The sequence below is a fragment of the Erinaceus europaeus genome, chromosome 12, assembly GCF_950295315.1.
Source record: "Erinaceus europaeus chromosome 12, mEriEur2.1, whole genome shotgun sequence".
Taxonomy (NCBI): domain Eukaryota; kingdom Metazoa; phylum Chordata; class Mammalia; order Eulipotyphla; family Erinaceidae; genus Erinaceus; species Erinaceus europaeus.
In genome coordinates this window covers 61,837,746-61,855,617 of record NC_080173.1, presented here as the reverse complement: position 1 = coordinate 61,855,617, position 17,872 = coordinate 61,837,746, and the positions used below count along the sequence as shown (strand labels likewise).

Here is a 17,872-nt window from a genome sequence, read left to right as displayed (position 1 = left end):
TAGTCTTTCATGCAATTGGTTTTGTGTTGCTGAAGGTGCTATAAAATTTACTTGGAAAAAAGTTCTGCCAATATTTTATGTATGGTGAAATGTAATGGTTCAGTTTTATTCTTCTGAGTGTTTCAACCCACTTTCCCCAACATTATTTATTTAAGAGATTATCCTTTCTCCATTTAATAGTTTGGGCTCCCTTGTAAAAAATTAGATGTCCTTATTGTATGTGGAATCTTTAGAAGATTCTCTATATATTGCCAAATCATCTGCAAATAGCTAAATGTTTTATTTGTTGTCTTCCTATTTGGATTCTTTGTATTTTTTTCATGGTATGGGTGGGAATTCTGAGACTGTTTTGAATGTAGTGAAGAGAATGAACATTTTTGTTTCACTTCAGGTTCAGGATAAAGCTTTCATTTCTCATAATTGAGTATGATGCTGTGGGCATAAAATATACTTTATTATGTTGAGCTATATTTTATCTAATTACTTTTATTATTTCCTTTTTTATTCCTATGAGGATTATTTACATAGCCACTGGGTGTTGAAAGGCTTTTTAGCATCTATTGGTATTATCATATGGTTTTTATTTTGCTAATGTGGTGTGTTATATTGATTGATTTGAATATGTTGAATCATCCTTGGGAGGAATCCCATTTGGTCATGATAGATTATTCTCTTGATATGTTGTTGGATTCACTTTGTCAAGATTTGTTGAAGTTTTTTTGTATCATTGTTCATCAGAAACATCAGTGTATAGTTTAGTTTGTACTATTCTTTTCTGATTTGGTCATCAGAGTGATATTGGCCTTAATACAGAAGCCTATAGTAAGAAACCTATAGTCATATCTCCCTTAATATGCCTGATCAAATTTGATTTCAGTAGCAATAGGGTTAGGCCTTTTCCTTCCATTTTTTTCTTCTTTCTAGTTTATTTGGTAAGACAAAGAGAAATTGAGGGGTGGAGAAAGATACAGAGGGAGAGAGAAAACTAGACATTAGTAGACCTGTTTCACCATTCATGAAACCTCCCCACTGCTGGTGGGGAGCAGGGGCTTGAATCCTGGACCTTGTGTATCATAAGTTTGTGCTCAGAGGGGTGTTTCACCTTTCAGTCCTCAAACAGTTATTATTGTGTTGTCTTAACTCATTCTTTGATTGTACAGCTTCTATTCTTCTATCCAGTTTCTCCTCATTCATCATTTTTCATTCCAGCAAGGTTATTTCTGGGGCTCAGTGTCTGACGGCTCTACCATTCCTGGTGGCCATTTATTTTGACAGAGGTTGTGAAGCAGATGTAGAGGTGGAGAGAGAAGGAGAGAGATAGAGAGAAGGACATAGAAGAGACATCAATAGCACTGTTATACCACACTTAAAGCCTCCCCCTTGCAGGAGGAGACTGGGGGCTTAAATTCTGGGTTCTCAGAACTAGTTTTAGATGTATCTACCAGGTGTGTTGCCACTTGATTCCCCTCTTTTGTTTATAATTTTATTGTAGTTTCATACTGTTGTTGCTTGTATTTCTGGTTCAGCTTTACTGTTTTTTTTTTTGAATACTGTTTAGGGGGTTGTGCTTCCTTATTTCACTGTTTTGTAAAACTTGTCTCTATAATTTTTGTAGAATACATTTGTTGATGGAGAAATCCATTAATTTTTATTTGAGAAGGACTTTATTTACTGCTGAGATTATCTGAATGATTATTTTATAGTATAAATAGTATTCATGGCTGGAAATGTAGCACTTAGAATACACTATTCCATTTTCCTTAGTCTGTAGCACTTTGGCTGAGAGATCTTAAGAGAACCTGATAGTCTTACATTTTTGTGTTACATTTTTTTTTTCTAGTGATCTGTGGTATGTTTTCTATGTCCTTGACTTTTCATAATTTTACAGTGATGTACTTTTCTACAGGTTGTTCTATATCCAAGAATTAGTGTCTTTTCTCTGCTTCTTGAACATCTATGTTTTGATCATTTTCTGGGTTTGGAAAATTTTCAGCTATTATTTCCTTTAGTATGATAGCTATTTCCTTATCCCTCTGGTTTAGACACTGGAGTTTTCCTGCTTTATTAGATTATTTGTGGGCATAGATTTTGTTAAAGCCTTTATTTGTCTTGAAAAATCTCACTGTGGATCGTATAGTTTATTTGAACCTTTCCCTTAGTTCTTATGGAAAGGTAGAGAAAGTGGTGATGTGTCCTAAGGAATGACTGAGCCATTACTTGTAGTCTCCCAGCAGGATATGGATGAGATGTATCACTTGAGGATAGTCTAGCGTAGCTTGGATTTTTTCTTGGTAGAGAAATGACGAAATTTACTAACACCTGATACATCCCCCTTTTGATACTCTTCTAATGCTCTTCATAAATTCATTAAAATTTCATTTAGGTCCCTATAAAGTAGGGTTTCTATAGAGGAAAAAACAAAACTGACAAGAAGTAACTTGCTCTAGTCACTTAAGTAGGATAGCAGGATCTGTGAATTACACTCAGTCAGCCTAACTCAAAAGTGGTGCTCTACAATATGAAATATGTAGTAACAGAAAAACTAGGTTTCCAATCAGAAGTCCTAGTGGGCATTGACCCTGATAATATATTGTAGTTTCTAGTCCTCTTGTGGGGATTACACACTCTTCTTTGGGCAACTATTAAGTACCATCTCTACTTTTATGTTACATTGCTGGGACCAACTTCTGACATAATTAAATCTCAAATCTTGGTGTGATTGGATACTGACCTTATAGATTTACTCCTCATTTCCTCACCATAAGAATTCATATATAGGAAAGAGGGGTATGAGAGAAAGCTGGAGGAGGAGCAAGGAAAGTAGGGGTGGGTAGGAATGACATCAAGCAGGAATGGAAATTTAGTAGGGGGATACATTTTCCATTTGGATCTGTATTGAAACCTGATCTTGACTATTTTTGGTCTCCTTCTTTAAGAACCTTTGCCTGGTTAAATTTTTTCTACACCTGTACTGCATTTTTTATGTAATAAGTCTAGAAGAAACTAGGTATTGTATCATGATGGAGGTTGTGCTGTTCCTAGGAGCAAAGTTAGCCCAGACCCCAGTTTATCCCTATAGGGGATTACTGTATTACCCTGTAAAATCTCAATTTATTATGATTTTAAATGTTTCTTTTAGCACTTTCTTATAAATGGTAAAGAGTGCAGTCATGGATGTGTCCTGAGTTGTCTGTTCTCTGCCCCCCCCAAGAGTCCTAATACTAGACAATAAAATCCAGATATTGATTTGGCTTTGAAAAATTAGCTAATTTTTGCTATATTGAGTTTTGTTCTGGTTTGGTTCAGTTCAAATAACAGAAAAATAAGATCATTGTACTAACTACCCCTCAGTGGGGAGTGAAAGTAAGTTGAGTGGGATTGGCAGCTAAATGTCTGGATTCATGCTGCTAGAGTTTTGAATTTGGGTGAACATTTGCTTCAGATACTTTTTTTCCCCCTCCAGGTTATCACTGGGGCTTGGGCCATCACTATGAATTCCCTGTTCCTAGGGGATTTTTTTCCTCCTATTTTATTGAATAGGACAGAAAGAAGTAGAGAAAGGAGGGGAAGATAGGGTGGGAGAGAGAAAGACACCTGAAGACCTGCTTCACCGCTTGTGAAGTGACCTCCCCCTTCCCCGCAGGTGGGGAGTGGGAGACTTGAACCGGGATTCTTGCCCGGGTCCTTGGACTTCGTTTATATGCACTTAACCCAGTGCACTACTGCCCATCCCTCTCTCAGATAAATCTTTCATCCATTGTTTTACCTCCCCTTTTACATCCTACCCCTTACTCATTAAAATTCTAAAACTTGTTCCAGAATATGATGTAAAGTAGCAGGAAAAAGCATCTCCATTAGAAGGATCTGAGTTCAATATCCAGCTATGCCATTTTCTACCCATGTATTGAGGGGCAGTTGGAGAATCATGATTGCTTTAGTAGTACAGATACCAAGTTTGGTGGTTTCTGAAGCTAACATACATTTTTATAATTATAAAATTATCAAGAAACAATTTTACCGAGGAAAAAAATCCACAAAATTATAAATGTAAAACTATTAGGGTTCCTGCTAGGGACTTATAAGTGGGATGTACAAATGGAGTTTCATTTGTGTGTGACTGTATGACATTTTTTATCTTTGAACTTAAGTTTTTTATCCCTAAAAATGAAATTAATCATGCAAATTTGTCCCAAAGTAGTATGATAAAAAACTTACAAGAGTAGATGTGTACATGCATGATGCACACAGGAAGCATAGTGCTATAAGGGAATGTTACATCTAGAAAAATTAAATGTAAAAGAATACATATAAGTTCAAAGTGTTTTATACAATACATACATACATACTGTCTTCAGATGTATTATTAATACTACAGCCCATGTTGTTAATAAAGGTTTAACATTTTGGTTATAACATAGACTGCCTACTCAGATGTTTGCTTCAGTGTTTATTTTTATTGATTCATTGGTCAGGGCATTTTCAGAATTCTCACTATTTAAATTGCGTGGTGAAGTCTGGATTTAGAGATTAATAAATAGAAATAGGCTTCTGAATCTTTCTTATATATGGAACACAAGCAATTTCTAGACCCTTTCCACTCCACCACTGCATATATAAATAGCTCAATAGCTGTGTTTAGAACTTGAAATATGTTAGATAGTTAAAAAGACTACATACCTGGATGGTTATCAGTAAAATGTCTAAGGCTGTTGGCTCTTCAGGTGTTGACAGAGACTTCCTCTGACTTTGTAGCTTTGAGATCTGCATCCATTTTCCATTAAAAAATGAATAGAGCATCTCCACCTCTCTGATGGTGACTATGAGGATATTTCCATGCCGATCTTTAATGGGCTCATAGTGAACTCTCCCCAAGTTGTGGGTCCCAAGTAGATTCTGGAGACAAATAGATTTCTGGTAGCCTAGATGTTACAGTGCAAGCAAAGTAGCCCAACTACAACAAAAGACACTGATTAATTATTTGATGTGTCTGAGAAGCTCTTTTTTATAGTTGACTTAAACCTACAATATTTGACATAAAAGTGTTCTTAATAGAAGTGCAAATAAACTGTCCTCACCTTAAGCTTACAAAGATTATAGCAAGAGGCACACAAATTATGTTTTAAACAAATTCAATATCTGTAAATATCTCTCACCCACATAGACACACCAGCACATAAACCTCAGTAACCAGCACTTGAAGAGAATCCCAGATGTTTTAAAGAAAAATGCATGATATTTCAAGTATGCTACTTGTGGCGTTTTGAAGAGAACTACAGTTAGCTGGTATGAAGTGGGGCTGTTTAAAATGAAAAAGTGAATTGACAATGTAGTACATTGTACAGGTTCCCAAATGACTGAACATTCCCTTCAAGATACTTTAATTGGGAGATTGGCTTGGTTTGACTTGTGTGCATTTCAGAGGATTCTGTTTATTTAAAATTCTGTTAAAATTGTTTGTAAACTATGCCAGTTGAGGCAGACAATACTTTTTGAAAGGTAGAAAGGGAAGGATGCCACACTAAATGTGAAGGGGCTTGGATAGATATTATTAAAATAAATAGAGCTTTACAAATATGCAAGATTCAAATATCCCTAGTATTGGATGAATAGGAGAAAGTATAACTTTGTTTTTTGATTTTCTTAAAATTATAAATAATTCCAGGACTTTTAGCTGTTATTTTCACAAACTCATATAAGTGCTGGTAAGATAACCTGTTGTACGGAGAATAAATGTGGAGCTGGAATTTGTAAAAGTGGGAAGGATAACCTAAAAATGAAAAAGACAGCTGGTCAGTAGCACATCTATGTAAACAATGGAATGTCCTCTTACAGTTAGAGACAGTGTCTAAAGTCTTCATAGGTATGAACACACAAAAAAAAATTCCACAAGCTATTCTTATTATCAGGACTGTTATTTTAGAAAATGAGCTAAATATTCAGTCATATTATTCATATTTAATAATTGACTTATAAACTGTCTGGAGGTAATAGAGGTGGAGGGCTTTGAATGTAGCCCTTTAATAAAATAAAACTATAGTTTTAAGGGACATATCCACCCTTGAAAGACAGCTACATGATGGCTTTGCTCAAATGTGGAATATAGATAATTAAGTCATGTGATTTTACAAAAAAAGAAAAAGAAAAAAGAACAACCAACCAAACTATCTCTCAGACTTGGTGATAGCTATGGTGGTTATGGGTACAAGGAGCACAGATCTCTGATGGTGGATGTGGTATGAAACTATACATCTGAACTCTTATGATTTTGTAAATCTTTATCAAATCTCAAATAAGAAAACTGTAGTTTCTGAAAACGTTTGATTTATAGCATATGCCAGTTTCTGTAGTGTAAAGACATTCACCATAACCAATTTCAAGCTACCAAAGGTTTGTCAACAGGTCTTCAGAAGGCCAAAATACTTAACAGTTGGTTCTCTGGAGACAGTACAAGTTGGCTTTAGCACATCACAGCTTTAAGTTTTTTGCTTCTACCAGTGTCGAGTTTCACCTTAATGGCTGACTGCCATTTATTAACTCCTAGACTTGTGAAAAATCATTTATCCTTTCTGGCCCTGAATTTTATCATGTTAAATTGAGGTCCTTAGAGTTCAGATATCCATTATGCTTTTCATAGAATGTTTGAGGGATTAAGTCAAGTAATGCTTGAGAACATGTTCTGTAAACTCTCAAGTTTAATACAAAGTAGGGTATACATCTTCATTACTGAGCTAATCAGAATTCTATCCTGGCTTACACTTACTTATTATTATTTTTTTTTTAGAACTCAACATAGACTTCACCTACCCTGAGAAGACTTTCAGAACTTCCTTAGGCAGAATTTGCTTTCCATCCCCCACCCCATCTTCTACTGCTTCCTGTATAAGCTTTTATTTTACATGGCTCTGGATTTACTGTCTATATTGATGAAGTCATATTGTCTATATTGATGTAACATCATGACTGTTTCATCTGTGTGTCTCTTGGATCTTTGTGTAGTGCCTGGTACATAGTTCTTGTTGATGTAGTCAACAACACTTATTGTTACCTAACTTAATGTATTATCATTGAGATACTGGTTAGACCAAAAGCTGGTGGGTAGACATTGACTGACATAATACTTTAATTTAAATTGAGTTATTATAGAGTTATTATCAGTGGCTTACTTTTAGCTTTGGATATGTTGATTAATGGGGAAAAAAACCACTAAAAGTCTTCCTGAAAATTTTCATACACAGGTTGTTTAGCTAGCCATAGAAAGAACCCATTTTTATGGCAGAATTTCCTTGTAAATTGCAGTTGTATTGCAAAAAGAAAAATTCATAGAATTTTGGGGTCTAAAAGGAAAAAAGATGGTGTTCATACTTATCTAGCTGTGAACCAAAGTCAAGAGATCTGAGGACCTTCAGAATACTACAAGATAAAGAGGAGGAAAATTGAGGGCTGGGTGGTAGCACATTGAATTAAGCGCCCATAGTATAAAGCAGAAGGGCCTGGGAAAGGATCCTGATTGAGCCTTGCAGGGGGGTCACTTCACAAGCGGTGAAGCAGGTCTGCAGGTGTCTCTTTCTTTCCCATCTCTATCTTTCCCTCCTCTCTCAAGTTCTCTCTGTCTTATCCAATTAAAAAAAAAAGAAAAAAGGCCTCCAGGAGCAGTGGATTCATAGTGCAGGCACTGAGCCCCAGAGACAACCCTAGAGGCAAGAAAAAAAATAAAGAGGAGTAAAATCAAGCCAATAACTATAAGGAATATATTTAGGCTAACACCAGAACAAATCACAGGACTACTAATAAGTCCTAGACAGATGCACAATATTTAGGGAAATATATTCAGCTTGGGGTGACCTGACAAATTAAGTAACACCTCCAAGAAGAGATATGAGAGCCAGAAAAAGAAAAGTAAAATTCTGAGGAAGCTTCCCCTTCATTTGAATAATGAGAAAATGGTGTCTTCATGAATCATTATTTGTTTCTTTAACAGTTATTTCAAAAAGCTAGAGAGGAAAAAATTTATTGTAATTAAATTTATAGTGTCAGATTTTTGCCAAATTCTCAGGATAAGTAGTTTAGATGCCTTTTGATTTGGGACAAAATTCCTTTGAGGTCTCTGCTGTTTTCCTAAAGTTTAGGGGTCTTAACTTCCTAAAGGACTTTTGATTGTCAAAATATCGACTGATACATTTCTCTCTCCATGCCTAAGTAATATCAATTAGTCAACTATTGGTAATTATTAACACTGTTATTAATGTGGGTTACTGTTACTTAGTCAATTAAATATGTCTTATCCATGTAAAATTTAAAGCCACTTCTAGACAGATTCCAAATTGTAAATACATGTTCCTTTTTTTCTAACTATAATATGTATGATTTCTTCATTTACATTTTTGCTTTTTGAAAACAAACACAAAAGATGATGAAATATTGGGGAAATGTGAGTGTTAATAGCCACCTGGATTTTGCATGCAGATAGATTTTTGTTTGTATCTTACTTGGAAAGTTAGTCAACATTTGAAACATTTTTATTGGTGGGATTAATGGTTTACCCTAAATATACTTGTTGGTACATGTGTAAAATTTCTCAGTTTTCTGCAAAACACTCTCCCTGCCTGTATCCTCCTCCAGCATCATGCACCAGGACTCTATCCAAAAGCACCACTGCCTTTCCCAACCCACCCAAGTCCTTTACTTGGTGTATTACACCAAATCCAGTCCAAGTTCTACTTTGTGATTCCTCTTTCTGTTCTTATTTCTCAGCTTCTGTCCATGAGTGAGATCATTTCATATTCATCCTTCTCTTTCTGACTTATCTCACTTAACATACATTTCTAGGCCTTAGTTTTATCATCCCTTGAATGACTATCAATTGTAATTTAGGTATGCTGAGATATAGTTTGTAATGCACTGTATACATCACAGTGCATAGTATCTATGAAATAGGTGAAACTTGTTATTTCACCATTACTATATATTATTATGTATTAAAAACCTCACTAGAGGACAGAATTTGAAAAACAATATAGAGGTTGCATTGTAGCTCTTTTTTTCTTTTTCTTTTTAATTGTAGCTCTTATGCACTGTGATGAAAGCGTAGGTTCAAGATGCAATGGAAATAGAAGAGAGGGAGGTAGTGATAAAGGTATTAGTGAACTATAAAGAAGTATTTCTGCCACTCTTGAAAGAGTGTGAAACAGAGAATGATATGGTGTAAATCTGGGGAGTAAGTGTGGAAAATGGATTGTAGAGTGTTAAGGCTGGTACATCTGGTTGAGTGCTCATGAATAAGGACCTGGTTTCAAGCCCTTCATCCCCTCCTTCAGTGTGGGGAGAAGCTTCACGAGTGGTGAAGCAGGACTTCATGTGTCTCTCTATTTCCCTCTCCCCTCTCAGTTTCTCTCTGTCTCCATTCAATAAAAAATAAATGTTAAAAAAAAGAGAGAATGTGTTAAGGTTGGAATAGGAGGATAACTGTGGAGGCTTTTGATATAACTGTAGTTGTCAGCTAGTGGTAGTAAGGCAGAGAGAGGAGGATAAAACATTACAATTAAAGTTTTGCCTTTTCCTTTTATTTATTTCTTAAATCTTACCTATCAGTGACATTTGAGGGACAGGGTTTGGAGTGACAATAACATTTATTTGTCCAACTAGTATTTGCCAAGTGTAAGTAATTGTGCCAGATATGAGGGATGCAGGGCTAACCAATGCACACACAGCTTGAGAACTCACAGGTAATACAGGTCAACAAAAAATTAAGATATAAATAATGAGAGTATAATAAGTAATCTTAGTGAAGAATAAACTGTGCTATGAGAATGATTATGTAGGAAAGTAAAGAAAGACTTCCAGAGGAAGTATAAAAATTAAGCAGAGTCCTTGAGGATATATAAGAATTAGCAAGGCCGAGAAGCAGAAGAAAGTTCTAAGCATAGGAAGCAGCTTGTAAGTGAACAAAGGAAGCTGAGAAAAACTGGGAACCTGGAAGACAATGAGGGATGTTGCAGTTTAAAAAATGGAGTGTGTGGCCAAGTGGATCAAATACTGCTGAAATGTTGTTGAAAAGAATGTTTAAATATGTTCAGAGGGTTTAAGGAAGCTGAAGTCATTAGCAGGAATAGATCCAGGCTTAAGGAGACTCAAGTCATATATTTTTGGGACATAGAATATAGAATTACAAATATAAAAATTAGGTATGAAAGATAATATTTAGAATAAGAAAGATAATTTTCCCTAATACTGGGATATTTGGAATTCTGGCCTTCCATACCTTTGAAATTTCTTTAGGTAACTTACCAGAAATGCATCATGCTTGCAACCAGTACCCCTCCCCACCTAATATGCTATCTGACTCCTGCAATAGCAGGGGTTCCTGCAAATGTTGGACACCAATATTCAGGCTTTATGAGCGTCATCTGTCTCTGATTATTGGTGGCTAAAGGCAGCTTTGCAAGTCTGGTGGTGGCAAAAGATGTAGGAAGAACCAATTAAAAGTGAGGACACATGTGGAGAGGAGAATGTAGGCAACTTTTTCAAGTAGTTTTGGTGTAGGGCAGGTGAAATAACTCACTTAGTGTGCTGCTTTGCCTTGTGCACAACCCAGGTTTGAGCTCGGCCCTCACAGCACACTCTCTGCCTCTGCTATTATCTAAACATAAATAAGTAAATAAATAAAAAAATTTAAAAGTTTGTGTGCGAATGAAGAGTGTATGTGAATGAAGAGTATGTGAATGAAGAGTGATAGTTTGGTAGTCAAAGAGGCATGTGGAGTTGAAGAATTTGAGAGGAAGTTATATGGAGGGACTTGAGGATGTTTAAATAAAGGAAGAGAAGAAGTGGGATGCATAGCATCTGTGAGGGAACGAACCTTTGGTAGAAGGTGTCAAACTACTATCTGTTGCAATGGGGGAACAAAAGAAGTGGTTTAAATGCAAGGAGATTTTTATTTTTTTTTATGAAGAATGTTGAATAATTTTAACAAATAATAGTGTAGCAGCTAGGTATCAAAATTATTGTTAATTTTTATTTCATAAATTATTTAAATAACTAAAATTGACAATAAATCAAACAGAAGTGTCAGAAAAATATTTCTAGAAACATATCTTTGTATTATAGTGCTTCATATTAGGCAAATATATTAAAATCAGAAAAAGCAAAATTTAAAAGAAAAAGTATATAGTTTGCTAAAAATTAAGAGTTTCTTCATTATAAATTATAGAAAGTTATAATTTTGTCGTGAAATTAAAAAGCAAGTCACAAACAGAAGAATATTTTAATAGTATGTATTTGATAAAAGTATCTCTTTTCTCTCTCCCTGTCCCCTCCTTACAACTCAGTTTCTCTGTGTCTCACAAAAAAAGAGAGTGAAAAGAAAGAAAAAGAGAATGGAAAAAATAAAATGACCACTAGTGTCAGAGGATTCATTATGCAAACACTGAACCCTAGTGATAGCCATGGTTATAATTTTAAAAAAGTTGCTTTCTTAACTCTTTGTCTTAACTGTGGGTATTTCATGAACCTAGAATGGCTTTTCAATCCTGACTACATACTTCAATATGCAGTGCAATTCCTATACTTGTATTAATAGATAGTGAAATTTTCCTTTGAAAAACATATTATTTCCATATTTATTAATGTTGCTAATAATTATGTATTTGTTACATATTTATATTTGTTAAAATACTGTTGATATTATTAGTTTGCGTATGTATATACAAGAATATTCTACAAGCACATAAGCCTATACCTGAAGTTTCTCTGTTCACTCAGAGTAGATTATAGCAGGAATACCACTAAGTACATAAGAGCCGCTCTTTTGTTTTTGCTTGCATAGCAACAGAAGAGAGATTTTAGCAAGGAGATTCTTTAAACTTGGTAACTAAAAAATAATTCAACGAAATTCCTTTTAAAACATTTATTTCTAAGAGAGAGTGGGGAGGGGAGAGAATAGATTGAACTTGGGACTTTATGCATGCAAGTCCTATGCCTCTATCACTAAGTTATCTCTCCACCCCCTTCATTTATTTTTTAATGAAGTTGACAGTGAAGTCATAACATTATATGGGGATTGAGAAAGGGATGTGGAGAAGGAAGACAGCCTTAAATAATTGCCTCATAATTTAAAGGCAAATTTTGTGGAGAAATAAAATGACATCACCACATAACAATAGGTGTGAGAATTAGAGACATGAATTTGATATGAAACCAACCACTTGGGTACTGGGCAGTGGTGCACCCAGCTAAGCTCACACATCACTAGCTCCCCATCTGCAGAGGGGAATGCTTCATGAGCAGTGAAGCAGGTCTGCAGGTGTCTAGCTTTCTTTCCCCATCTATATCTCCTTCCTTTCTCAATTTCACTCAGTCCTGTCAAATATTAAAAAAAAATATTTAAAAAAGTCCAGAGGCAGGGCTATGGAACAGCAGCAGCTGTATTTCTCTTCTCCTGGGTCAACTAGGAATACCAAAGACCACCTGGGACCTCAACTAGGCAGGAATAGAAAAACTTCAGGAACTCACCAAATCACTGCTGAGTGCAAACACATGTATGTGGCTCATGGACAGAGAGGAGCCTAGGGAGAGATTAAGTGGCTGGTAACAGTTCAGCAGTTTACCAGTTGAGACACCACCTCCAGTCTGTTTCACCAACAAAAACGGTTGAAGAAAGGAGGAGACTCCCCTAAGCCTCACCAAATGCAACTGTGAGTCTCCATTGTTACTGCCCTCAGAATCTGGAGCAACGGCAGGGAGGCCCTGTGCTGACACCAGAGGACAAAACTAACCAGGAAAAATCAGGAGAAACTCTATACCTCCATGGCATAGTGGTGGGGCTGTGAGAATTTCTTTGCATAACTACTGGATTATCTCTGCCCAACCCTGCTTTATTTCTTGGTCAGGAGTCACTGATTAAGCTAAGAAGCCTACTTACAGTTTTAAAGCCCTCAGGCTCCCATAGCCTACATGGAAGAAAAAGACCAAAAGAGGCTTTTAAGCCACTGAGCTCCAACTCAGGGATTAAAAAATAATGAAACAACTGTCAATTTCCACAACTGTGAACTCTTTACTTACCTTATTTAGATAAAAGTCAATCCAGGCAAGAGTGATCAGTAATTTGAAAAGTACTGAGAGAGGGATCTCATAACATACTATATAAAATGCTTAAACCAACAAGAAGAAATATTGGAGAAATGAACTAGGACAAGAGTCCAGCTAAAAGCCCCCCAAAGGTTGAAGCACAAAATAATGTGGTCAACATCCAAACATGAGTTAAAGAAATAATCACAGAAGTGAGTAAAGAGTTTGAAAGAATTGTCATCAGAAATGCAGAAACAACAAATGAGACCGTGGAAGAGAACACTAATTATCTGAAGGTTATTAGAGTGCTGAAAGCTGAAATAGCTGAGCTTAGAACACAACTAGCTGAACAAGCTAAAACTGTATCAGAACAGAGTAACAAAATAGATGAACTCCAGAAAAAAGTAGAGGGGGAGAGAATAAAATAAATGAGGCTGAAGATAGAATCAGCAAGATCGAGAATGAATTAGAGACAACTAAAAAAGAAGTAAGAGATTTCAAAAATAGATTAAGAGAGACTAAAAACAACAACAGAGACCTATGGGATGACTTCAAAAAGAATAATATACACATTATTGGCCTACTAGAGGAAGATAGGGAGGGGAAGAAAGCATTCTTCAGGACATAATAGCTGAGAACTTCTCTAGTCTAGACAACATCAAAGACATAAATGTTCAAGAAGCCTCCCAAACAGAATTAAGCCAGACTTAAAGACACCAAGACACATCATATTTAGAATGGAAAGGAAAAAGGATAAAGAAAGGATCCTGAAAGCTGCAAGAGAAAAGAAAGAGTCACCTACAGAGGAAAATCCATAAGATTAGCAGCTGACTTCTCTACACAAACACTACAGGTCAGAAGAGAATGGCAAGGTATTTATCAATATCAGGTATTCAATGAGAAAGGCTTCAACCAAGACTACTATATCCTGCTAGACTGTCATTCAGACTAGATGGGGGCTTAAAAACAAGCCTCAGACAAGCAACAATTAAAAGAATTAACTATCACCAAGCCTGCCCTGAAAGAAGTTCTGAAAGGTCTCCCATAAACAGACCACCATAAACAGGACATATATCAGAACACTCTAAAATTCTACAAGAATGGCGTTAAAATATCTTCAATATTTGATATCAATAAATGTCAATGGCCTGAATTCACCTATTTAAAGGCATAGAGTAGGAAGATGGATCAGAAAACACAACTCAACAATATGCTGTCTACAGGAAACCCACCTAACTCAACAAGACAAACACAGACTCAAAGAGAAAGGATGGAAAAGTATCATACAAGCCAATGGCACACAAAAAAGGGCAGGAACAGCTATTGTCATATCTGACAGGATAGACTTTAAAATAAATAAAAATAAAAAAGATAGGAATGGACACTACATAATGATCAGTGGATCAGTCAATCAAGAAGACTTAACAATTATTAGCATCTATCCACCCAATGAGAAGCCATCTAAATACATCAAACATCTACTGAAAGAGCTACAGAAATATATTAACAGTAACACAGTCATAGTAGGGTACTTCAACATACCACGCTCTCAACTGGGCAGATCATCCAGGCAGAAAATCAATATAGACATGAGGGAGATAAATGAAGAGATAGATAAACTACAACTATTGGACATTTTCAGTCATTCATCCCAAGAAACTGGAAAACACATTTTACTAAAGTCCACATTGGTCATTCTCAAGGATAGACCATATGTTAGGCCACAAAGACAGCATCAGCAAATTCAAGAGCGTTGAAATCATCCCAAGCATCTTCTCAAAACCACGGTGGAATTAAACTAACACTTAGCAATCAACAAAAGATTAGTAATAGTCCCCAAATTGGAAGCTATAAAGTACACTTCTTAACAACTTCTGGGTCAAAGAGGAAATAAAGGAAGACATCAAAATGTTTTGAGAGTTCAATGAAAATCAAGACACTATCAAAATATTTGGGACATAGCTAAGGCAGTAATGAGAGGGAAGTTCATAGTCATACAAGCACCCATTAGGAAACAAGAAAAAGCTCAAATAAACAGCCTGATTACACATTTTAAAGACTTAGAAGAAGAACAAAGGAACCCTAGTGCAACCAGAAGGACAGTAATCACTAAAGTTAGGTAAAAAAAATCAATAACATTGAAAAATAAGAAAGCCATACAAAAGATCAATGAAAATAAATGTTGGTTCTTTGAAAGAGTGAACAAAATCAACAAAACTTTGGCCAGACTCACAAAACAAAAAGGGAGTAGACTCAAATAAATCAGATCATAAATGAAAGAGGAAATATTACAACAGACACCACAGAAATTCAGCATATGATGAGAGACTTCTATGAACAACTATGTGCCACCAAGCTAGAGAACCCGGAAGAAATGGACAATTTCCTAGATACCTACGATCTCCAAAAGTAAGTAAAGAAGAACTAGATAACATGAACAGGCCCATAATAGCTAATGAAATTGAAACAGTTATCAAAAACCTTCCCAAGAATAAAAGTCCTGGACCAGATAGTTTTATAAATGAATACTACCAAAACCTTTAAAGAAGAACTAATACCTCTACTACTAAAAGTATTCCAGAAGACTGAAGACACTGGCGTACTCCCTTCTAGCTTCTTCTATCAAGCCAACATCACTTTGATACCAATAGCAAACAAGAACACAACCAAAAAAGAAAAGTGTATGGGAGTCAGGTGGTAGCACAGCAGGTTAAGCACACATGGTGCAAAGCGTAAGGACTGGAGTAAGGATCCTGGTTTTAGGCCCTGGCTCCCCACCTACAGGGGAGTGGCTTCACATGTGGTGAAGCATGTCTTCAGGTGTCTATCTTTCTCTCTTCCCTCTCTTCCTTCCCTCTCTCCATTTCTCTGTCCTATCCAACAACAATGACATCAATAACAACAACAATAATAACTACAACAATAAAAAATAAAACTAAAGACCAATATCTCTGATGAACATAGATGCTAAAATATTGAACAAAATTCTAGCCAACCTGATACAGCAATATATTAAAAAGACTGTTTATCATGGCCAAGTGGGGTTTATCCCAAGGATGCAAGGCTGGCTTAATATACGTAAATCAATCAACGTGATCCATCACATCAATAAAAGCAAGACCAAAAACCACATGGTCATATCAATAGATGAAGAGAAAGCCTTTGACAAAATACAATATCCCTTTATGATCAAAACACTACAAAAAAATGGGAATAGATGGAAAATTCCTCAAGATAGTGGAGTCTATGTGTAGCAAACCTACAGCCAACATCATACTCAGTGGTGAAAAACTGGAAGCATTTCGCCTCAGATCAGGTACTAGACAGGGCTTCCCACTATCATCATTATTATTCAACATAGTGGTGGAAATTCTTGCCATAGCAATCAGGCAGGAGCAAGGAATCAAAGGGATACAGATTGGAAGAGAAGAAGTCAAACTCTCTCTATTTGCAGATGACATGATAGTATATACAGAAAAACCCAGGGAATCCAGCAAGAAGTTTTTGGAAATCATCAGGCAATACAGTGTCAGGCTACAAAATTAACATTCAAAAGTCAGTGGCACTCCTCTATGCAAACACTAAATTAGAAGGAGTTGAAATCCAGAAATCAATTCCTTTTACTATAGCAACAAAACAATAAAATATCTAGGAGTAAACCTAACCAAATAAGTGAAAGACTTGTATACTGAAAATTATATGAGTCACTTCTCAAGGAAATTGAAAAAGACACAAAGAAATGGAAAGATATTCCATATTCATGGGTTGGAAGAATTAACATAATCAAAATGAATATACTACCCAGAGCTATCTACAAATTTAATGCTATCCCCATCAAGATCCCAACCACATTTTTTAGGAGAATAAAGCAAATGTTACAAATGTTTATCTGGAACCAGAAAAGACCCAGAATTGCCAAAACAATCTTGAGAAGAAAGAACAGAACCTGAGGCATCACACTCCCAGATCTCCAACTGTATTATAGGGCCATTGCCATCAAAACTGCTTGGTACTGGAACACGAATAGATACACTGAATAGTGGAATAGAACTGAGAGCCCAGAAGTAAGCCCCCACACTTATGGACATCTAATCTTTGACAAAGGTACCCAGACTATTAAAAGGGGAAAGTAGAGTCTCTTTAACAAATGGTGTTGGAAAAAAATGGGTTAAAACATTCAGAAGAATGAAACTGAACCACTATATTTCATCAAATACAGAAGTAAATTCCAGGTGTATCAAGGACTTGGATGTTAGTCCAGAAACTATTGGTACTTAGAGGAAAATATTGGCAGAACTCTTTTACACATACTTTTTAAAGACATCTTCAATGAAATGAATCCAATTACAAAGAAGACTAAGGCAAGTATAAACCTATGGGACTACATCAAATTAAAAATCTTCTGCACAGCAAAAGAAACCACTACCCAAACCAAGAGACCCCTAACAAAATGGGAAAAGATGTTTACATATATAAAGAGCTTTCCAACCTCAACAATAAGAATACAAATAACCCCATACAAAAATGGGAAAGGACATGGACAGAATATTCATCACAGAAGATATCCAAAAGGCTGAAAAACACTTGAAAAAATGTTTCAAGTCTTTGATTGTCAGAGAAATACAAATAAAGACAACAATGAGATACAACTTCACTCCTGTGAGAATGTCATACATCAGAAAAGGTAACAGCAGCAAATGCAAGAGAGGTTGTGGGGTCAAAGGAACCCTCCTACACTGCTGGTGGGAATGTCAATTGGTCCAACCTCTGTGGAGAACAGTCTGGAGAATTCTCAGAAGACTAGAAATGG

The 17,872-nt window shown here is 35.9% G+C and overlaps 1 protein-coding gene across 1 annotated transcript in view; it reads right to left on the bottom strand.

Moving 5' to 3' along the window:
- ANKFN1 (ankyrin repeat and fibronectin type III domain containing 1) overlaps nt 1–17,872 on the bottom strand; it is a 198,037-nt gene that overhangs the window by 56,199 nt on the left and 123,966 nt on the right. Inside the window, exon 12 of the mRNA XM_060204893.1 lies at nt 4,678–4,893. Coding sequence (XP_060060876.1) covers nt 4,678–4,893 — 216 coding nt within the window. The remainder of the gene's footprint in view (nt 1–4,677; nt 4,894–17,872) is intronic.